At 35.3% G+C, this 24,877-nt stretch overlaps 1 protein-coding gene across 3 annotated transcripts in view; it reads right to left on the minus strand.

Moving 5' to 3' along the window:
* Window positions 1-24,877, minus strand: part of ODAD2 (outer dynein arm docking complex subunit 2) — a 218,345-nt gene that overhangs the window by 171,276 nt on the left and 22,192 nt on the right. For all 3 annotated transcript variants that reach the window (XM_072651824.1, XM_072651822.1, XM_072651823.1), the window contains 2 exons: window positions 7,008-7,192; window positions 4,487-4,606 (listed from right to left, as the gene is read on the minus strand). In XM_072651824.1, coding sequence (XP_072507925.1) covers window positions 4,487-4,606; window positions 7,008-7,192 — 305 coding nt within the window. The remainder of the gene's footprint in view (window positions 1-4,486; window positions 4,607-7,007; window positions 7,193-24,877) is intronic.

A 24,877-nucleotide genomic window follows, 5' to 3' on the forward strand; every position in this document is an offset into this window, starting at 1 on the left:
TGATTCTGGATCAGAGCTTATTATGCTTCAAGCAAATTTTAAAAGGCAGCAGTAGCAATCATGATTACAGAGAGGGCAACAGTAAAAACTGACTTATTTAAAATAGATAATTAGAGAAGCTACATATATACAAATAATAAAATATAATACACACATGTATTTGTATGTGTGTGTACCAAAATGGCATAGGACCTAAGTATTGGAAGGAAAATGTAATTGAGTTACAAGGAGAAGTAGATTACAAAATTTTAATACTTGGGAAACTCAATGTATTCAAGGTAATTTTTAGAAAGACACATAAATGTTTTACATAATTGTACATGTATAACCTATATCTGATTGCTTGCTGTTTCAGGGAGGGAAGAGGAAAGGGAGGAAAGGAAGAATAGAATTTGGAACTCAAAATTTTAAATAAAAATATTTTTAAAGACACAAAAAATGTGAATAGACTTAGAAAAGTTAGATTTGGGGGGGGGGGGGGCAGAGCCAAGATGGCGGAGTCGAAAAACACACAAATGCAGGCTCTCCCCACACAGCCCATAAAATACCTGTAGAGAGGGACTCTCAACAAATTTTGGAGCAGCAGAAGTGGAGAACAACAGAGTGGAGGAATTTCCAGCCCACGGTGACTTGAAAGGCCCACAGGAAACATCTGTTTCACTGGTGCTGAGCGGAGAGGTGCTGCTCTCAGAGAGCCCTCAGGGGCAGAATCTGTAGTCTTGAGATCCCCAGTCCCAGTAGCAGTGAGTTCGCAGATACCTCAACCCAAAGGCACCAAAGGTCAGTGACAGGGTTTTTTCAGCTGGCCAGGAAGGAAGAAAGGCCTTCCCATAGCTCTGGCCTTAAGCAGCCACAGCAAAGTCCACATTGGGTGGGCAGCAGCATTTCCTACAGCCCAAATCCATTATTGGATCATAAAAACCCTGGGGGCACTGAGGAGCTAATTATTACCTCAGCCCTGTGTAGAGACCCTGAGGGAGCTGGTCTTTGTCTCACACTGAATGGTGGCCCTGCCCCCACAGCTTGACTGAATCCCAGCCCCCCAGTGCTGGCTTGGGGGAACTGGAGGCCAGGCAGCTTTGGAAAGGAAACTCTGCTAAGATTCTGGGCACAAAAATCTCTCCCTGCTCCCAGACCACTATACTTGATTGTGCCACTTTGGAGGAACTGAGATCTTAGATTCCCAGAGTATACCCTACTCTTGACAAAGGACCCAAAAGTCAAGTAACTGGTTGGGAAAATACCCAAAAAAGGGGAAAAAAATAAGACCATAGAAGGTTACTTTCTTGGTGAACAGATATGTTCTCCCATCCTTTCAGATGAGGAAGAACAATGCTTACCATCAGGGAAAGACATAAAAGTCAAGTCTTCTGTATCCCAAACAGCCAAAATAAATATTCAGTGGTCTCAGGCCATGGAAGAGCTCAAAAAATGATTTTGAAAATCAAGTAAGAGAGGTGGAGGAAAAACTGGGAAGAGAAATGAGAGAGATGAAAGAAAAGCATGAAAAGCAGGTCAACACCTTGCCAAAGGAGACCCAAAAAAATGCTGAAGAAAATAACACCTTGAAAAATAGGATAACTCAATTGGCAAAAGTGGTTCAAAAAGCCAATGAGGAGAAGAATGCTTTCAAAAGCAGAATTAGCCAAATGGAAAAGGGGGTTCAAAAGCTCACTGAAGAAAATAGTTCTTTCAAAATTAGAATGGAACAGCTGGAGGCTAATGACTTTCTGAGAAACCAAGAAATCACAAAACAAAACCAAAACAATGAAAGAATGGAAGATAATGTGAAATATCTCATTGGAAAAACAACTGACCTGGAAAATAGATTCAGGAGAGACAATTTAAAAATTATGGGCCTACCTGAAAGCCATGATCAAAAAAAGAGCCTAGACATCATCCTTCATGAAATTATCAAGGAAAACTGCTCTGATATTCTAGAACCAGGGGGCAAAATAAATATTGAAAGAATCCACCAATCACCTCCTGAAAGAGATCCAAAAAGAGAAACTCCTAGGAACATTGCGGCCAAATTCCAGAGTTCCCAGGTCAAGGAAAAAATATTGCAAGCAGCTAGAAAGAAACAATTCAAGTATTGTGGAAATACAATCAGAATAACACAAGATCTAGCAGCTTCTACATTAAGGGATTGAAGGGCATGGAATATTATATTCCAGAAGTCAAAGGAACTAGGACTAAAATCAAGAATCACCTACCCAGCAAGACTGAGTTTTCAGGGGAAAAAAATGGTCTTTCAATGAAATAGAGGACTTTCAAGCATTCTTGATGAAAAGACCAGAGCTGAAAAGAAAATTTGACCTTCAAACACAAGAATCAAGAGAAGCATGAAAAGGTAAACATCAAAGAGAAATAATAAGGGACTTACTAAAGTTGAACTATTTATATTCCTACATGGAAAGACAATATTTGTAACTCTTGAAACTTTTTTCAGTATCTGGGTAGTTGGTGGGATTACACACACACACACACACACACACACACAGAGAGAGAGAGAGAGAGAGAGAGAGAGAGAGAGAGAGAGCACAGGGTCAATTGAATAAGATGGGATCATATCTTTAAAAAAAATGGAATTAAGCAGTGAAAGAGAAATATATTGGGAGGAGAAAGGGAGAAATGGAATGGGGCAAATTATCTCTCATAAAAGAGGCAAGTAAAAGACTTTTCAGTGGAGGGAAAAAGAGAGGAGGTGAGAGAAAAAACATGAAGCTTACTCTCATCACATTTGACCAAGGCAAGGAATGAAATGCACACTCATTATGGTATGAAAAAACCTATCTTACAATACAGGAAAGTGGGGGAGAAGGGGATAAGCAGGATGGGAGGGATGATGGAAGGGAGGGCAGTGGGAGGAGGGTACAATTTGAAGTCAGCATTCTTGGGGAGGGACAGGATCAAAAGACAGAATAGAAGCAATAGGGGGCAAGATAGGATGGAGGGAAATATAGTTAGTCTTACACAACATGACTGTTATGGAAGTCATTTGCAAAACTACACAGATATGGCCTATATTGAATTGCTTACCTTCTGAAAGGGAATGGGTGGGGAGGGAGGGATGAAGAGAAGTTGGAACTCAAAGTTTTAGGAACAACTGTTGAATATTGGTCTTGCATACAACTAGGAAATGAGAAATTCAGGTAATGGGGTATAGAAAGTTATTTTGCCCTACAGGACAAAAGAGAAGATGGGGATAAGGGAAGGAAGGGATGTTAGAAGGGAGGGCAGATTGGTGATAGGGGCAATTAGAATACTTGGCGTTTTGGGGTGGGGGTAGGGGAGAAACGGGGAGAAACGGGGAGAAAATTTGGAACCCAAAATTTTGTGGAAATGAATGTTGAAAACTTAAATAAATAAATTTAAATAAAAAAAGAAAAAAGTTAGATTTGTTAGCTCTCTGGTGATTATTGAAAGGAAATAGAAAAGAATCTGCCTATGTCTGAGATATATATAGCACCATTACAAAAACTGTACATATACTAAGTGGTTATGAAAACTTCACAATGAATTGGTAGGTCAAAGAACAAATCATAGAAACAACAGATATTTTCTTTAAACAAAATGACATTAGATAAACTTACAGAAATAGAAAAAAATCAAACTGCCAATATAAAAAATGAAATAGAACTTGCAATTAATGAATAGTAAATAACCTATTAGAAATAATTTCAAACAATACCAGCAAAAATAAATGAAATTGATGAATAGTTACAAAATATCAAATACCCAGATTATCAAAAGAAATAGCAAATTTAAATAACATTCTTAGAAAAAGACATTGAACAAGCCATAAATTAACTCAGATTTTAGTAACATTAGAGATTTAAAATTCATTTAGAGTTAAGGTCACTACTCTGATAGATGAATTATATATATTCAAGTTTTTTTTGAAGTCCCATAATTCACTAGATTCACATTTCAAAAATAAAACATACAGCTAGGTCTTGATTAGTCAGAACAATTACTCCCATGAAGTGGTTGCATGTATTCAAATTCACACTATTTAAAGTTATAAGTATGTAAAAGTTATAAGCATGTAAAGTTATAAGTATGTAAAATATGATCATTTGTTCCAGCCCAATGGAAATACACAGTATAAATTCAAATAATGCAAACACTTCATGGAATTCATTATTCCCACTACTTGGGACCTCCTCACTGTACTATTTAAATGGGGAACCTAAAGACTTGAATAAACATCCTAAAGTTTCCAACACTGTAAGCCTCTACAATTTTAGGTTTCTGCTATTTTCTCCACCTACTTAAGGGGAAAAATGATGGTAATCAACTGAAAAATTATCAAGATTACAGAGGATGTTTGCAAGGTTACCACAAAGACAAATTTTGGTCCAATTTTTCTGAATTATAATAAACTCTAAAGTAGTGGGTTAAAATTAATGAAGTCTTATTTTTGTAGGAGTGAAGAAAAACTAGTATACAATATAAAAATGAAATTAAAAGAAAAGTATACCGTCTTGAAGAAGATTGCGTTTTTCCAGCTGAAGTTGAAGGAGACACTGATTTTGGCTTATCTGTAACTGATAGAGTAGCAGACTTCTCATCTTGGCTTTCTTTTGATGAGTCTTTTTTCCTAAAATTATTAATTATATTGTTACTTTATGCAAATGAAAATATGATAAATTTGCACAACAAATTATCTTCATGTTAACCAAATATATCTCACTTTCTACTATATAACTGTTAAGTGTTTAATGATAACAAAACTAGTTTAGTGTCCCCAAAGCCAAGCTCTTTACCTAGCATATGGTATGTGCTTAATAATGCTTATTGACTGATATATTAGTGAAAATGACTTAAAAATGGTAGTTCCTAGCATCATATAAAATAACCACATTTTAAAGTTCTGGATGTTACCTACAAGACCAATCAATGCCTGGCAATCTAAGGCATTATATAGGAAAGAAAGAATAAGGGAGGAAGTAAAAGGTCTAGAACATTACATTCAAAGCAATAAATACTTATTAAGTGTCTACTATGTAAAAAGCAATCTGCTGCATACCAGGGAAAGAGAAAAAAAAGAAACAGTCTCTGCCTCAAGGAGTTTGCATTATACTGAGCAGATAAAATATGTAGAATAGTATAAGAATGGAAGGTTAGATCAGCTACCTACTTAGAGGTTTTGGGTGCCTTTAAAGGTCAAGTCGAATATTTTTAGTAGGGGTAAGAGGATCACATCTGTATATTAAAAATATTAATTGTGCAGGAAAAATGGGAAAGGTATGCTTGAAGTCTCTTCTAAAGGAAGACACTCTACTTTGCTATTAAAGTTTTAAGGTCTGAAGGTACTTCTGATTTTCCATGACTACTCTGGGACTCTCAATTGCTAACTAGGAGAAGTTGAATTCACATTCAACATAAAGATTATGTACTTGTTTCAGACATTGATATAATCAATACTACTTTCTTGAACTGGAAAAAAAAAAGGTATCAATCTTTTCCAGTCTCTTCCCTCCATGTTCTTCTCTGAATGAAAATTTTTTAAACAATGCTAGAACCTGCATACTTAATGAGATTTTTTTTTTAAGTTTTCATGACCATAGTGGTTAAATGTGCTTTTGTTATATTCAAGAATATTATTAAAAAATCTCACATTTTAGTTAGTATAGAATTAATCAACTATATCCATAAGTACTTACGCTGCCACAGCATAGCAATATATTTACTGACTACAGGTAACTTGCTCTACTCAATAAAGATGTATATTTTGAAATATTGAATCATAGTTTAAATATCCCAGATTGAAGTAAATTGCTATTTAAGGGAAACCTACAATGAAGAACTTTTTAAACTGAATATAAGGGATACAGATTGGGGTTGAGTGAGCGTGGGAATGGGGAAGTTTCTGATCAATTTGATGAGCTTCAAAGATGGTGAGTCTTTGAAACATTTCATAAGCCCTTTCCCATGAGAGAGTAGTAGTAGTAGTAGTAGTAGTAGTAGTAGTAGTAGTAGTAGTAGTAGTAGCAGCAGCAGCAGCAGCAGCAGCAACAGTAGCAATAGTAGTAGTAGTAATAATAAATAATAATAATAATAGTAATAAATAATAAGAATAAACAATAGTAATAGTAGCAGTGGTACCTCTCTCTTTACTAACATTTTGAGGGAACTATAAGCTAAACTGAAGTTTGCTGTATGGGATGGGAATGTCTGACATACCAATATGGCTATAGCTCTGTAATCATCTCCCTCAAATTTACCCAAGAGTTTCCCGGAATAATCTAAAAACAGATTGTTGGCTTCAAACCATACTTCAATACTCTCAATTATTTCTCACCTAAAATTTTATCTCTTAGAATATGCTTCAAAAGACCCTCTACCAGTTCTTCCCTTCCCCCTCATAATTGTTTACATAAACAGTACCTCAGATACATGTACCTCTGGTACATGTTTTGTTTGCTCTCATCTCATTTATTACTCCTCTAAATCTAGAAAGCTTTTCCCTTATCCCTTTGACCACCTCTTCTTCAAAACTCTTCTAATGAATCACCTCTTCTATGAAGCTTTCCCAAATGAACTTCACCTGGATCCAGCCCTGCCTGCATTCTTTCCCATCAGCACTTACTAACAGAAGTTCCTTTGATTTACACTTGGTTTCTTTGTAAGTGTTGGATCCATTTTATATATGTTGGATTTAGCCTCTCTCCCTCTCTATCCCACCCCACTAGATGGGAACAGAGTATTTTATGTTTCTCCTTCCTTTCTCCCTTCCAGAGTACTTCCTACTGTGCTAAGCATATAACAAACAGGGTGTTTTGACAAATAACAGAGTTTTCAGCTTGAATTACTCAGGAAAAAAACAGATATCTTTTTTTACTATGAGGAAGATGGGAATGTTTACCACATATTTCAGTGATAATAAATAGAAGAATTAATGAGAATTAGGCAAGAGTGTGGAGATTTTAGGATGTAATCTTAAAAGAGTATATATTGTTCCACCCAACCAAAAAGGAAAAAACCAAGGGCCTACATACTCTTGTGGAACAGCAGAGGACGTCCATTTTAAACTGGGTTCTAATTTCCTAACCATGCGTCTTTTTTCAGATGGACTCTTTACTGAAATCACAGATGATTTTGGAAGACTGAGTGTTTCTTCTTTTTCAGTTACAGATTTAAGTTTTTTCTTTTCCTTTTTTTTTCCTCCCAAAAATGAATGTTTCTATTTTAAAAAGAAATGAAAATTTGTTTAGTCAAATCACATGAAATTACATAAATATCTCTGAAATGTTTATAAAGATGAATTGCTTTTATCTGAAAGAAAAAACTACAGCTAAAAGGGGTGTCCATCAATTGGGTAATAGCTGAACAAATTATGGTATATCAATGTAATAGAATACTATTGTACAATTAGAAATGATGAAATAGTGTCAGAGAAACCTGGGAAGATTTGTATGAATTGATACAGAATAAAGTGAGGAAAATAATTTATGTTATAACAATAACATTGTAAAAATAGAAATTTTGAAAGACTTAAGAATTCTGATCATTGCAATGACCAACCATGTGACTCTAGAGAATCAGTGATGACAAATACTACTCACCTCCAAACAGGGAGATAGACTAAATATAGAGAATGAGAAACACATTTAGATAGTCAATGTATGTATGTTTTGCTTGATGATACATATTTGTTGTAAAAGAATTATTTTTCTGGCTGGAAGGTGGGTTAGTAGAAGAAAAATAAATACCTGACAATTTTTTAAAAGAAAAAATAACAAAAAGAAAACAGGAAGAGACACTGGTGACAAAATAAGAAATTAAGGAATCCCAACAGAAGTTCATACAGATGTTTTAGACTATTTTAGTGTATATAAAGTTTGATAATATTAACTATAGAATCCTTAATGATCCTATCTTAGCTTTCATTGAAGTTAAATGTCCTATTGAATGTGCCTATATATAATTTATTGCCTGTGTTCGTATAATTGGAAATATACAGGTTTAAGAAGTTACATTTTGATATTAAGAAAAGAGTTTTAAAATTACCTTATATCAACTGACTACTGGAAACTTTATGCAATTGGTCACAATGGCAACTAATAGAAAAGTAGGGAAGGTGCTGTATAAAATCAATATGTAGCAGGCATAAAATTTTACTAAATTTACTAAATTTTATTACGCTCACAATGTTCAGGAGAGTACAGGGAGAGAAAAAGTCCTTTTGTGAATAAGTCTGGAGTTCAGTGAAAGTTACTGGTAACTTTCACCCAACTGGTAATTTAAAAAAAATTGTATATAATACAGTAGATAGAGTTAGCATCAGGAAAGATCTGAGTTCAAGTCTTTTTTCTTTAGGTCACATTTTTCTTATTTAGTATTTTATTTTTCCCCAATTACATGTAAAAACAATTTTCAACATCTGTTTTTAAAAATTTTGAGTTTCAAATTCTCTCCCTTCGTCAAATCCCCCCACTAAGAAGTCAAGCAATTTGATACATGTTAAACATGTGCAGTCATACAAAACATGTTTCCATATTAATCATGTGAAAGAAAACACAGACAAAAATGAAATAAAAGAAAGTTTTTAAAAGTATGCTTCAATATGTATTCAGATTCTATCAGTTCTTTCTCAGGAGATGGACAGTATTTTTCATCATATGTTCTTCAGAACTGTCTTAGATCATTGTATTGCTGAGAATAGCTAAGCCATTCACAGTTCTTCATTGTACAATATTGCTGTTACTATGTGCAATGTTCTCCTGGTTCTGTTCACTTCACTTTGCATTGGTTCATGTAAGTCTTTCCAGGTTTTTCTGAGAGCATTCTGCTTGTCATTTCTTAGTTTAATAGTATCCTGTCACAATTATATACCAACATTTATTCAGCCATTCCCCTACTTATAGGCATCCCTTCAATTTCTAAATGTTTGTCACCACAAAAAGAGCTGCTATAAATATTTTTTCATATATATGTCTTTTTCCTTTTTGTTTTTATCTCTTTGGGATATAGATCCAGTAGTGGTATTGCTGAGTCAAAGGGTATACCCAATTTTATATAGCCCTCCAGGCATAGTTCCAAATTACTCTTCAGAATGGTTGAATTAGTTCCCAACTCCACCAATAGTGCATTAGTGTCTCGGTTTTCTGATTTCTCCTCCAACATTTATTACTTTCCTTTTCTGTAATATTAGCCAAACTGATAGGCGTGAGGTGATACCTCAGAGTTGTTTCAATTTGCATTTCTCTAATCACTAATAAGTTAGAGCATTTTTCATGACTATAGATAGCTCTGATTACTTTGTCTAAAAACTACCTTTTCATATATTTTCATCATTTATCAAGTGAAGAATGACTTGTGTTTTTATAAATTTTACTCAGTCTCTCTGTTTGAGAAATGAGGTCTTTATCAGAGAAACTCTTCTGTAAAAAATTTTTCACAGTTACTATTGCTACCTATATTTCCCTTCATCCCATTTTCCCCTTTTATCATACTCTCTCTCCTTTCACCTTTTTGAAGAATCTTGCTTCTGGCTACCACCTCCCCCAATCTGCCCTCTTTTCTCTCAGCCTCTCTTCCTTCTCTTATTCCCTTCCTCTTCTGTAGGGTAAGATAGATTTCTATACCCAAGTGAGTGTATATGTTAGTCCCTCTCTTCTCCCAGCTTCCCTTCCACTGTAAATGCTTTTTCTTGCCTCTTTTATGTGAGATAATTTACCCTATTCTAACTCTCCCTTCCCCCTTCTCCCAGGGCATTCTTTTGTCTCAACCATTAATTTTATTTTTTTAGATTATCATCCCATCATATACAACTCACATCTATGCCCTCTGTCTCTGTATACTACTCCAAATTGCCCTAATAATGAGAAAATTCTTAAGAGTCACAAGTGTCATCTTCCCTTGTAGGAATGTAAACAGTTTAATATTATTAAATCTCTTATGATTTCCCTTTCCTGTTTTCCTTTTTATGCTTCTCCTGAGTCTTATGTTTGAATGTCAAATTTTCTTTTCAGCTCTGTTTTTTTCATCAAGAATGCTTAAAAATCCTCTATTTCACTGAATATTCATATTTTCCCCTGAAGAATTATACTCAGTTCTGCTGGGTAAATTATTCTTGGTGATGATCCTAGTTCCTTCAGCCTCTAGAATATCACATTCCAACTCCTACAGTCCTTTAATGTAGAAGCTGTTAAATCCAGTGTAATCCTTACTGTGGTTCCACAATATTTGAATTGTTTCTTTCAGATTGCAGATAATATTTTCTTCTTGATCTGTGAGCTCTGGAATTTGGCCATGATATTCCTCAGAATTTTCATTTTGGGAACTCTTTTGGGAGGTGATTGGGGGATTCTTGTAATTCCTATTTTGCCTTCTGCTTCTGGAATATCAAGGCAATTTTTTCATAACTTCTTGAAAGATAATGTTTCTAAGCTCTTTTTTGATCATGGCTTTCAGGGATTCTAATAGTTTTAAATTATCTCTTCTCAATCCATTTTCTAGGTCTTTTTTCTATTGAGGTATTTCACATATTCTTCTATATTTTCATTCTTTGGGTTTATTTGGGAAAATTATTTGGGAAAATTCTTCCACCCTGTTCTTAAGTGGGTTCTGTCACTCCAGAATTTATTTTGAGGCATTATTTTAAATTGTTTTGAGGGGAACTTGGGGAGACCCCAACTGAGTCTTTTCTCTGCCATCTTGGCTCTACAATCCTGAGTTCAAGTCTTGCCCTTTGCACAGACTGTGTGGAAAGCTGGATGTGACACATCCTCTCAATGTTTTAGGCAATCTTCTAACACTAGAAAAATTGTGGTTAAGCTTCTTGAGGGCAAGGACTATCTTTTGCCTCTTTTTGTATTCCCAGCTGACACATAACAAGCAATAAATGTCTAATGAAAGATTTTGGGTTTATTTTATTTCATTGTTTCTTGATGTCTCAAGGAGTCATTAGCCTCCATTTTTTTGCCCAATTCTTATTTTTAAGGAATTATTTTCTTCATTGAGCTTTTGTACCTCCTTTTCCATTTGCCTAATTCCATTTTTTAAGGAGTACTTTTCTTCAGTGACTTTGTATACATCTTTTTTTCCATGTGGCCAATTCTGTGTTTTAAGATGTTCTCTTTATTGGATTTTTGTGCCTCTTTTACCATTTGACCTATTCTGTTTTTTAGTCTTTTTTTCAGTACTTTTTGTGCCTCCTTAACCAAGTTGCTGACTCTTTGTTCATGATTTTCTTGTATCATTCCCATTACTTTTTCCAATTTTTCCTCTACCTTTCTTATTTGATTTTTAGAATCCATTTTTAACAACAGTTACTTTGGGGTCTGAGAGCAATTTACCTTTTTATTTGAGGCTTTGGATTTAGCAGTTTTTACTTTGTTGTCTTCTTCTGAGTTTGTGTTTTGATCTTCCCTGTCATCCTAGTAATTTTCTATGGTCAGGATCTTTTTGTTGTGCACATTTTTTCCAGACCATTTCTTAACTTTTAACTTTATATTAAAGTTGGGCTCTGCTCCACAGGTGGAGAGGCAACTTTCCTAAGCTTCAGAGTTCTTGTATAGTTAGTTCTGGGTGGATCTGTAAGTTTTCAGTTCTTCCAAGGTGGTATGATCTAAGGAGAGGTGTATTTACTATTCTCCTGGCTTGTTCTCCAGTGTATGAGTGACCACAAGCACTCTTTTCTACCCTGGAACTGTGACCAGGGTCACCATTCCCTTGTGGCCACAAGCTCTGGTGTCCTTGCACTAATCTTCACACTGAAAGTGGCCCAGGACAGCAACCCAGTTCTGAGTATGGGCAAAGCAGCTGAGCTCTGCACCCAGTGCCAGCAAAGGGACCCTTATAATCTCCTTCTGACCAATTGTTCAACCTCTTATCATCTGAGAACTCTGGAAGCAGCTACTGCCACTACTGATTCAGCCACTCCCAAGGCCTGCTCCTGATGTGCTCTTGCAGCTTTCTCTTCACTCTCATTCCAATGAGACAAACCTTTCCCGATAACCTTCTAAACTGCTAGGCTGGAAAATTCTTCCACCCTGTTCTTAAGTGGATTCTGTCATTCCAGAATTTATTTTGAGGCATTATTTAAAATTGTTTTGAGGGGAACTTGGGGAGACCCCAACTGAGTCTTTTCTCTGCCATCTTGGCTCTACACTCCTGAGTTCAAGTCTTGCCTTCGCACAGACTGTATGGGAAGCTGGATGTGACACATCCTCTCAATGTTTTAGGCAATCTTCTAACACTAGAAAAATTGTGGTTAAGCTTCTTGAGGGCAAGGACTGTCTTTTGCCTCTTTTTGTATTCCCAGCTGGCACATAACAAGCAATAAATGTCTAATGAATGAATGATTCTGCATTGCTTGACAATTTCCTCACTAGGAGTTCCACAAACCAATGAAATTGCAGGGCTGGAACTCCACCCAAAAAAATATTCAGTTGCCAGGCAATCCAAAAGCTTCAACATAAACACCCAGTGAAGTGATTCCACCATTGTATGTTGAGTAGCACTACTAGTCACATGACAGCCAGCTTTTCTCAGCTCAGATCATGAAGAGGCAGCCAAGGAGAATGAAAAGTCAGGGAAGGAGTGTTAGTTTCCTGTTCATGAAAGGAAACAGAACTTCCAAAAGGAATTAGGTTCATTTATACAGCTAAGCCTGCTGAAAGGAACCAGCTACTGACAGAGCTCACTAAAGGATTCTTGTTAACAGTACAAGTCTGTCAGTACTAACATGTGCTGAAAGCACACCTAAGATTCTCAGACATAAAAAGAAAGTCAAAGTATATAGTCCAAAATGATACTATACCAAGATGATAAGCCTCATCAGAAGGTCCCCATCTGTGCAGTGGAGCTGGTTTTACTCTAATTTTTATCTCAAGGGCACTTTTCTCTTAATCAAGGGAATACTGGAGCCAGCTTGAACCCACTGGACTGAGAGCCAATAGTTAGATTTTCAATATGAACGTTTACACATTAGAAACTAATAAACACTACAAATTGTCTTGATTTATTGTTTTGTTGTTGGCTAGATTTAAGAAAGTATTCATAATTCAGACTAAACTTAAAAGTGTGTCATGAATACATTTTTAACCCTGAGATGTTTGTTTAAACATTTAACCAGGGCATCTCTGCCTGTGTGCTTGATACATAAAACATAACTTTTTGACAGTTAAAGCTAAACCAAAATGGCATAAGGTACCTTATAGGCAGTGAATACCCTATAATTGAAAGGGTTCAAACAAAGGCTGATTATGTTTACCCCTCCAAAAAAAAAATCAGGAAAGTTGTAGTGAGAATTCCTATATGAAGTGGGAAGTTGCATCAGGGGTGGAGATCCAGAGGTGGAGATCAAGGGTCACATGTGCCCTTTAGGTCCTCAAATGCAGCCCTTTGACTGAATCCAAACTTCACAGAACAAATCCCCTTAATAAAAGAATTTGTTCTATAAAACTTGAACTTGATCGAAAGGAATCAGAAGGCCACATGTGGCTCCAAGGCTACAGGTTCCCCACCCCTGGATTAGATTAACTGAAAAGTTTCTTCCAACTCTATGACTGAAAATTCCTGTAACATTCCTATAACCTATTTTGTATTTTCTTAGGGATTTATAATGCAGTGCAGTCAAATTTGCTGCCACTGAAACACTATGGAATAGTAAGACCTGCATTCTACTTAAGGCTGTATTATTTCCATTTCTTCCTTGAAAATAATGTCTGCAATTCTATCTGTCATGTTATGTCATGTTCCCATAGCCTAGGCTTATAAGGTTGACTTCAAACGGGGGATATAAACTGCTTCTTTAGAAAGGGAACCACAGTCTTTCACATACATAAATATAAATATGTAACTAAGCACTAATTATTCATATTTGACTATTAAGAGCAGGCATGGAGCCAAAGTTTTTTTCAGTGGGGCAGCTAAGTGCTACATTAGCTGGAGCACCAATAAAGAAAACCTACATTCAAATCAGACATTTACTGGCTGTGTGACCATGGGCAAGTCAATAATTCTCTCTGCTTCAGTGTCTTTGTTTATAAAATGGAGATAACAGGACTTCTAGTGCCCAGATGGCAGAGTGGGGAAGGAACCCTCTGACACCCTCCCAAATTCCCCTCCAAATAACTAGTATTTTTGTCTCAGGCCCAAAAAGAATTCCTGGAAGAGCCTAAAAAGGATTTTAAAAAGCAAATTAGAGAAGTAGAAGGAAAACCTAGAGAACAAATGAAAGTAATGAAAGAGAGAAAAGGGAAAAGGGAAAAGAGTCAATAGCATGGGGAAAGATATACAAAAATTTACTGAGGAAAATATCTCCCTAAAAAACAGAATTGATCAAATAGTAAAAGAAGTACAAAATCTCACCAAAGAAAATAATTCCTTAAAAATTAGAATTGAACAGGTGGAAACTAATGACTCTATGAGATATCAAGATATGAGAGAACAAAATAAAAAAAGTAAAAAAGAATAGAAAATGTGAACATTCTTATCAGAAAAACAACTGATCTAGAAAATAGATTGAAAAGAGATAATTTAAGAATTATTAGACTACCTGAAAGTTATGATTTTAAAAAAAAATTTTCAAGACATTATCTTTCAATAACATCTTTCAATATCCTTCAAGAAATTATCAAAGAAAACTGCCTTTATATTAGAATTAGAAGGAAAAATAGAAATTGAAAGAATTCACCAAGCAGTTGTGAACTGATCCAAACATCCTGGAGAACAATTTGGAACTATGCCAAAAGAGCTATAAAAATGTACATACACTTTGATCCAGCAATACTACCTCTAGGTCTATATCCCAAAGAGATCATATGAATGGGAAAAAATACTCACATGTACAAGAATATTTATAACAACTCTTTTTGTGGTGGCCAAGAACTGGAAATTGGGGGGATGTCCATCAACTGGGGAATGGCTGAACAAGTTGTAGTATATGAATGTAATGAAATATTATTGTGCTATAAGAAATGACGAGCAGATGGACTTCACAAAAACCTGGAAAAGGTTATATGAACTGATGCTGAGTGAAGTGAGCCGAACCAGGAAAACACTGTACACACTAACAGCCACCATATGTGATGACTAACTTTGATAGACTTAGCTCTTCTCAGAAATGCAAGGACCTAAAACAACTTCAAAAGGCTCATGATGGAAATTCCATCCATATCCAAAGAAAGAAATATGGAGTCTGAATGCAGATCAAAGCATCTCTTTTTTGTTTTGTTTTTTCTTTCTCATAGTTCCTCTCATTCGTTGTAATTTTTCTATAAAGCATAACTAAGGTGAAAATATGTTTAATAAGAATGTATACGTAGGGCTTATATCAGATTGAATGATGTCTTGGGGAGGAGGGAGAGGAAGAAGGCAGAGAAAATGTAAAACTTACGGAAATGAATGTTGAAAACTAAAAAAAAAAATAATAATTTTTTTAAAAAGAAAAAATTCATCAATTACTGCTTGAAAGAGATCCCAAAATGAAAACTCCCATAGCCAAAGAGCTCACAGAGCAAAGAGAAAGTATTGCAAGCAGTCAAAAAGAAACAATTCACATATCATGAAGCTACAGTCAGGATTATATAGGATTTGGTAGCTTCCACTTTAAAGAACTAGAGGGCTTGGAATACGATATACCAGAAAACAAAGGAGTTCGGATTACAATCGAGAATCATCTACCCAGCAAAACTGAATATAATCTTTCAAGGAAAAACATGGACATTTAATGAAAAAGAGGATTTTCAAGCATTTCTAATTCAAAGACTACAGTTGAATAAAAAATTTGACCTCGAAATGTAAGACTCAAGAGAAACATAAAAAGGTAAAACTGGAAGAAGGAAGAGGAAACGTAAGAAGTTCAATAAGGCTAAACTGTTTATATTTCTATATGGCAAAATAATATTTGTAATTCTTAACAACTTTATTACTATAAGAGTAATTAGAAGGAGTATATGTAGACAAAAGGTATGGATATAAGATAACTTTGATGGGATGATACCTTAAAAAACAAAATAAAGGGGCAAGAAAGAAAACTGCCTGGAAGAAGGAGAGGGGGAGATGGAATGAGGTAAATTATCCCACTTAAAAATGGCATGAAAGAGCCATTATAATGGAGAACAAGACAAGGGTGCAGGGATTGTGCGCAAGGCTTAAACCTTACTCTCACAAATGTTGGTTCAAAGAGGGAATAACACACACTCAGTTGAATACAGAGATCTATCTTACCCAATAAGGAATTGAAAAGGTAAAGGTGTTGGGATTGGAAGCTCAATTCCGTGTGGACAGTCTCGGGCGGGTAAAGGTGGGAGCTTCTAAATCTTAGAGCTCTCACGAGACCCCCCCAGGAAACGGCAGGGGATCGAGGTGAACCGAGCTATCTCGAGTAATTCCGCCTCTTCCCGTGAGAAACATGATGGGAGAGAGATCTCCCTGCCCTCGAGATGGTCCCGGATCTGGGCACACTATTGTTATCTAACAGCACGGTATTCAGATGCAAACTATGCGGCTGAAGGTTAAGTAGGATTGAGGAAGCCTGAAAGCTCTCTTAGCACGTGAGGGGCCAAGAGGACAGTAGGCTCCACTTTCTTCTTTCCTCTCTCCCCTCCCCCTCTCTCCCCGCTTGTACTTCTACTTCCAATCCCTTAAGATCCTAGCCTCCTTAGGAAATCTCCCCCTCTTCCTCCTAAGGAAGACCCCCTGCACTTGTAACCGAGACCCTGAAATAAAGCTCAACCCTTGTTCGACTCTGGAACGTCCTTTCTCTCATATGAGCATCCGGTTTTGGCCAACCGAAGACCTCGGAGGTGAGGTAAGAAGACTCGGGTAGCCCACACAGGCCTCTAGGCCTGGCAGGAATAACACACACACTCAGTTGAATACAGAGATCTATCTTACCCAATAAGGAATTGAAAAGGTAAAGGGATAATAGGAGAGGGGGAACTGATAAAAGGGAGGCTATATTGGAGAAGACAGCGATCCGAAGTAAAATATTTCTTAGGAGGGAAAAGTTGGAGGAGAAGGGAGGGGGGGGAATAAACAAGTGAAAAATAGCATGGAGCGAAATACACAGTTATTATAACTATAAATTGTGAATGGGATAAACTCACCCATAAAACAGAAGCAGACTATATAATGTATTAAAACCCTGAATCCTACAATATATTATTTACAAGAAAAACATCTGAAGCAGAGAGATACACACAGGGTAAAGGTAAAGGGCTGGAGCAGAATCTATTATGCTTTAGCTGAAGCAAAGAAAGAAGGGGTAGCAATCCTGATCTCAGAGAAAGGAAAAAGTAAAAATAGACCTAATCAAAAGAGATAAAGAAGGAAACTATATCTTGCTGAAAGGTACCATAGACAATGAAGTCATATCAATACTAAATATATATGCATCAAATGGTATAGCATCTAAATTTTTGAAAGAGGAGTTGAATGAGTTACAGAAGGAAATAGATAATAAACCTATACCAGTGGGAGACCTAAACTTTCCTCTCTCAGTACTAGATAGATCTAGCCAAAAAATAAATAAGAAAGAAATTAAGAAGGTGAATTCTGGAAAAGTTAGATATGATAAATCTCTAGGGAAAACTGAATGGAAATAGAAAGGAATGTGCAGCACATGGCACCTATACAAAAATTTACCCATGTATTAAAACATAAAAACCTCACAACCAAATACAGAAAAATAGAAATAGTAAATGCATCCTTTTCAGATCATAATGCTATAAAAATTACATTCAATACTGGATAATGGAAAGAGAGATTAAAAATTAATTGGGAATTAAACAAATTAATACTGAAAAATTAGTGAGACAAAGGATAAATAAAAGAAACAATCAATAATTTCATTAAAGAAAATGACAACAATGAGACAGCATACTAAAATTTATGGGATGCAGCCAAAGCAGTACTTAGTGGAGAAACTATACCTCTAATTGCTTACATCAGTAAAATGGAGAAAAAGCAAATCCATAGATGGGGCATAGAACTAAAAAAACTAGAAATGGAAAAAATTTTAAATCCTCAATTAAACACTAAATTGGAAATCCTGAAAAAAAATCAAAGGAGAGATTAATAAAATTGAAAGCAAGAAAACACTGAGCTAATAAATAAAACTAGAAGCTGGTGTCATTCGGGGGAAAAACAATAAAATAGATAAACCATAGGTTAATTTGATTTTTTAAAAAAGGAAAAAAAAAACCAAATGGCTAGTATCAAAAATGAAAGGGGTAAACTGACCACTAATGAGAAGGAAATTAAGACAGCTGTTAAGAACTATTTTGCTGAAATACATGCCAATAAATTTAATAATGACAATACCCAAATGAGGAAGAGCCAAAACAGAGAAACAGAATTATAGACCAATTTCCCTAAAGAATAGTGATACAAAAATAAAATACTGGCAAAGAATTACAACAATATATCACAAGGATCATACACTGTGACCAGATGGGATTTATACAGAACTGGTTCAATATTGGGAAAATTATCAGCATAATTGACCATATCAATAACAAAACCAACAGAAATCATAATGATTATCTCAATAGATGCAGAAGAAGCATTTGACAAAATACAGCAACCATTCCCATTAAAAACACGAGGGAGTATAGGAATAAATGGAGCAGACCTTAAAAAGGTAAGTAATATTTATCCAAAATAAAACTGTCAGCAAGCATTATCTATAATGAGTATAAGCTAGAAGCCTTCCCAGTACCAGGGATAAAGCAAGGATGCCCATTATCACCTCTATTATTTATCATACTACAAATGTTAGCTATAGCAATAAGAAAAGAAAAATAATTTAAAGGATTAGACAATGAGGAAACAAAACTATCACTCTTTGCAGGTGATGTGTTAGAAAATCAGCTAAAAAACTATTTTGAAATTATTGACAACTTTAGCAAAGTTTCAGTATACAAAATAAACCTACATAAATCATCAACATTTTTATATATTACCAACAAAGTCCAGCAGCAAGAGATAGAAAGAGAAATTCCATTTTTAAACACTACAGATAATATAAAATACTTGGGAGTCTGTCTGCCAAGACAAACCCAAGAACTATATGAAGACAACTATAAGATACTTTTCACACAAATAAAGTTGGATCTAAACAACTGAAAAAAAATTGCTTATGGGTAGGCCAAGTCAACATAATAAAAATGACAATTCTACCTAAATTATTCTATTTATTCAGTGCCATACTAATCACACTGTCCAAAAATTATTTTACAGAGCTGGAAAAAATAATAACACAATTTATCTAGAAGAACAAAAGTTCAAGGATATCAAGGGAATTAATGAAAAAAATACAAAAGAAGGTGGTCTGGCCATACCAGCTCTCAAATTGTATTCTAAAGCAACAATTATATCAAAAGAATCTGGTACTAGCTAAAAAACAGAATGGTGGATCAGTAGAATAGATTAGGTACAAATTACATTATAATAAATGACCATAGTAAGCTAATATTAATAAGCTCAAAAATCCAAATAAGCTTTTGGAAAAAAACTCGTTATTTGCCAAAAGTGCTGGGAAAACTGGAAAATAGTATGGAAGAAACTAGTTATAGACCAACATCTCACATCATATACCAAGATAAGGTCAAAATGAGTACATAATTTACACCTAAAGGGTGATCCCATAAGTAAGTTAAGAGAGCATGGAATAGTTTATTGTCATATTTATGGATAACAGAAGAATTTGAGGACCAAAGATAAAAGAGCATTATAAAATATAAAGTAGATAATTTTGATTATATAAAATGAAAAAGTCTTTGCACAAACAAAACTAATGCAACCAAAATTATAAAGAATGCAGAAAACTGGGGGTAGGGGAATTTTGCAACAAGTACCTCTGATAACATTTCTCAAATATATAGGGAACTGAGTCAAATTTATAAAAATACAAGTCATTTCCCAATTGATAAATGGTCAAAGGACATGAACGGACAGTTTTTAGACAAAGAAATTTAAACTATCTCTAGTCATATGAAAAAATGCTCTAAGTCACTATTGATCAAAGAAATGCAAATTAAAACAACTCTGGAGTTACACCTCACACCTATCAGAGTAACTAATGTGACAAAAATAGAGAAATGTTAGATGTTAGAGGGAATGTGAGAAAACTGGGACACTAATGTGCTGTTGGTGGAGTTGAGAACTGATCTAATCATTCTGGAGAGCAATTTGGAACTATGCCCAAAGGACTATAAAACAGTGCATAACCTTTGATCCAGAAATAGCACTGAAAAATCTATATCCTAAAGACATCCAAAAAAAGGGGAGCAGGACCTGTACATTCAAAAATTTTTCATGGCAGCTCATTTTGAAGTGGCTAAGAACTGGAAATCAAAACCTATCAACTGGGGAATGAGTAAACAAGGTGAGGTATATGATTCTAATGAAATATTAATGTGCTCTAAGAAATGACAAACAGGAAGTTTTCAGAAAAACCTGAAAAGACTTACATGAACTGATGCATAGTGAAGTGAACCGAACCAACCAAGAGAACATCATACATAGTAACAGCAACATTGTTAGGTGAAGAACTGTGAATAACTTAGCTATTCTCAGCCATACAATGATCTGAGACAATTCCAGAGGATTAATGATGAAGCAAACTACCTGCCTCCAGAGAAAGAATTGATACTGATTGAATACAGACTGAAGCATGCTATTTTTCACTTTCCTTCTTTCATTTTTTTTCTTTTGTTCAAGTCTTCTTGCACAAAATGACTAGTATGTAAATATATTACATAGTTAAAGAAATAAAATGGAGATAATAATATTATCTGCTTTTGGGGAGGCAGGTAAGTGTCACAAAGGTTACAGAGCTGGGCCTTAGTCAGAAAGAACTAAGTTTAAATCTGGTTTCAAATACTTATCAGTTGTATGACCCTGAACAAGACACTTTAACCTCTGTCTGCCTCAGTTTCCTCAACTGTAAAAGGGAAATAGAAAAAGCACCTATATCACAGAGTTGTTATGATGATCAAATGAGATAATCTTTGTCAAGTACTTAGTATGGTGCCTGGCACATGGTAGGCATGTCATAAATGTTTCTTTCCCTTCCCCTCATTCTCCCTGTCTCAAAGGGTTGTTGTCAAGATCAAATAAAATATGATATGTAGAGATATATAGGTATACACATACATACATATACATATGTGTATATAAACACATATATGTGTGCATTTTATATAGGTGTATATATCACTTTGCTAACCTTAAAATGCTATATAAATAGTAGCTATTTTGTAAAAGGAATAAGTCACATACTAACATTCCCAAATTTCTCTGACCTGGCCATGGGTCAGACAGATTTTGTGAGAGACCCGCAAAAATTGTAGCAGGGTCCCTCATTTCAAGGACTAGAACCCAAATAACCTATAGTTTATACTTCTATCCGGAAGTCTTAACTATAAGTAAGCACATATTACAGACATGAAAAGCAAACTGATTACTATAGAAATGAATTCAAAATATTTCTTGACCAATCTAAAGTTGAAATCCAGAATCACAGTGTTGATTTTTTTTTTTTTTGGCCTTAATAGTAGCAACACATGCCATGTCAACTGAAAGCATATGTTTCCACTGCTACTTTTAATCAAAAACAAGTCACTTTTTTTTAAGAGAAAAGGTTTCTTTTTTGTTTCTTTCTGGCCATAAAAAACTAAAGTCATGAACTAAAATTTTTTCCAGTTTTGAATGTCCTGAAAATGAAATTTAAAATTTCTTTAAACAACATCTTTCATGATTAGAAATTCTCATTATTCTTCAGAACATTTGATTGACTATTCATGTGTAAGCAAAGCAAACTGCTCTCTCTACAAACCAGCTAGGAATCAGTTTTTCAAAGAGAGAAAAATATAGGGAAAATATTTTTAAGAAAGATCGGATTATTATACATATACATATTTATGTATTTTATATACATATATGTTCCTTTATACATTACATATACACATGTATGTACACATATGTGTGTTGGGTGTACACATGTATATGCATAAGGACTAGACCCATGATTCTGATGGATTAGGGAATTTCCAGGTGATTCAGGTCAGCACCTTTTCTGCAGTTTTTATAGTCTTAGAGAGTTGTCTAGGTCACTAACAGGCTAAGTGCCTTGCCCAGGTTAATATAGTTAGTGTGAGAGCTTCAACTTTTGTTTAGAGCAATAGAGCTTAAACTTAAACTTCTGTGGAAAAGTATGCAGGGATAAAATACTACTGTGCTATAAGAAATGAAAAGCAGGATGCTCTCAGAAGAACCTGGAAAGACTTACATGAACTGATGCAAAGTTAAGTGAGCAGAACCAGGAGAACATTGTATGATGATCATCTATGAATAATCTAGCTATTCTGAGCAATATAATGATCTAAGACAATTCACAAAGACTTATGATGAAAAATACTATCCATTTCCCCAGAAGGAATTGATAAAAGTCTGAATGCAAAAGTATACTTTTTCTTCACTCTATTTTTTGGTGGTTTTTTTGTCTGTGTTTTCTTTCACAACACAACTTACACGGAAATGTGTTTTGCATTACTTCACCTGTCTATCCTATATCAAATTGCTTGCCTTCTCAATGAGAGTGGGATAGGAGGAAGAAAGAGAATTTGGAACTCAAAATTTAAAGAAAAAAAGAATGTTAAAATTATTTTTACATGTAATTGGGAGAAAATAATAATTTTTTTAAAAGCAAATGAGAGGGGGAAGGGAAAATGTAGGGTCTTCAAGTCAGATTATGCCTATTTTTAAGGGTCAGTCTAGCTAACTACACAGAGCATCATTATCATGAGGCTGGCCATGTAATGATGTATCTTTGGCCACGGCAAACTCCCCCAAACAAAGCAAATTGCAAAATGCTGTTCTGTTTGTTATAGCCCCCTTCCACACTGGCATTGATGTTTGAATGAGTGCTAAGAATCACAAAGTTTATCAACTATTTACAAAAATTACCAGTTCCATGTTCAGTGATCATTGAGTTGAAATGCTACAGGAGGAATTATGTCATCTTGAGATGCTTCCTAGAATGACAGAAATGGAATTTCCCTGAGAGAAGGGACTGTTTCACTTTTGGTTTTGTATTTGAAGTGCCTGGCACATTTTAAGTTAATTGAACTGATTAATTCAAATGAAGTCAAAGGACAAGAAGAAGTTGCAGCCAAATGGAAGATAACTTATTTGTTTTCCTTGGACAGACTTATGAAGGAGCTGTCAGAGTTTTTTGGTTTTTTTCATGTTTCCAAAGGGGGAAAAAAAGAAATATTTTATGTGACATTTGGTTATCTTGGATTTAAATGCTTAGGGAAAGCAAATGCAAAAAAAAACCATAATGAAAATAATAAGAGTTTATGTACTTAGTTTTATGTTTATCTGTTGCAAAAGATGAAGAGGTAGGGAAGTCTTATGAAAAAACTGAGGAAGATCCTCAACATTACAGCAGCACATTATTCTAATGTTCAGTGACTTCAATGAAAAGGTAAGCAATAGAGAAGATAGTAAAAAATGTGTTATGAAAGATGACTCGGGAGTAAGACATGAACTAGTACAAAGGCTTGTAGACTACATAGAAGCCTCATATATTTCATAATTTCTTCAAAAAGAGAAGCAAGAGGTAGAGAACAAGACAAGAACCAATTAACATAAGAGATGAATTGAGTATAGTTAAGCAGATAGGAAACTGCTGGCTACTTATGCAAGCAAAATTTAATAAAAAGCTATCTCTGAAGAGTGAGGCAATTGACTTAGGAGGGCATACATTACAATCAATACCAAATTAGAAGACTCAAAATGATGTATATTAAAATTGAAGCAAGCAAATTGACCTATTTAAACAAGTTGATATCTAAAAATGGAATATGCAAAAAAGAAAAGACTAGAACTCAACAGAAAATTCAATCTTCTAAAGACATCCATAGAAATTGTAACAATTTCCAACCCCACATATCAGCTGCAGCAGCTCCAAGACTTTCAGCCCGCAGACTAAACATCTGTAAGTCACCTACTTGAACTTCTGGGAGCCACGATGGTGGGGTGATCAGTAAATGCTCTCTCCTCCCTCCTTGATGGCCTTGAAAGAAGCATAAAATATTTCCCCAGAAAAATCCTGGTTCAGTGGGAACAGCAAAGGGGGCAAATAGTCTCATAACACCTGAGGCTAGAGAAATAGCTAAGGGGGATTCCTCCTACTGTGGCAGAGGTAAACTGGAAGGAGAGGGGCCTGAGGGTGGTAGAAACTTGCACTAGGACCTAGGTGAGCCTCAGTGCTAGGAGAGGAGCCCCAGAAGGGGTGGAAACTCCCACTAGTATCTAGGCATGCCTCAGCACTCCAGGGAAAATGGGAAGACAACAGAGCAGCTAAGATCACCATCCCCTGAGCTTGCCTTTGCCTCAGCTCAGCTGAGGAGATCTCCCTTGACCAGAACACCCCTCCCCCACACTTAACAAGCTAGCCCCAGGCCTGAACGGGGAAATACAAAACAAAAAGATAAAAAGACACCTGCTCTTAGCTTTTTCACACCAGTCAGCTCAACACCAAGTTCTGCAGCTTCTAATTGAAAGAACCAGAAGCCACAACACACAATCACTATCATGAGCAGGAAAAAGCAAAACAAGGGAGAAAAAACCATAGAATCTTTCTATGGGGACAAAGACCAAAACACAAATACCAAAGAGGTCAGTAGTGAGACTGTACTTCCATCTGAAACTTCAGAAGGGACTATGAACTGCTCACATGCACAAACAGCTCTTGTGGAACAGCTGAAAAAGGGAATAGAAGAAAAATTGGCCAATGATTTTAAAAGTAGGAAAAAAATTCACTGATGAGAACACCTCTTTAAAAAAGAAAATTGAACAAATGGAAAAGGAAGCACAAAACCTAACTGGAGAAAATAATTCCTTA

Source organism: Notamacropus eugenii, chromosome 3 (assembly GCF_028372415.1).
Source record: "Notamacropus eugenii isolate mMacEug1 chromosome 3, mMacEug1.pri_v2, whole genome shotgun sequence".
Classification (NCBI taxonomy): domain Eukaryota; kingdom Metazoa; phylum Chordata; class Mammalia; order Diprotodontia; family Macropodidae; genus Notamacropus; species Notamacropus eugenii.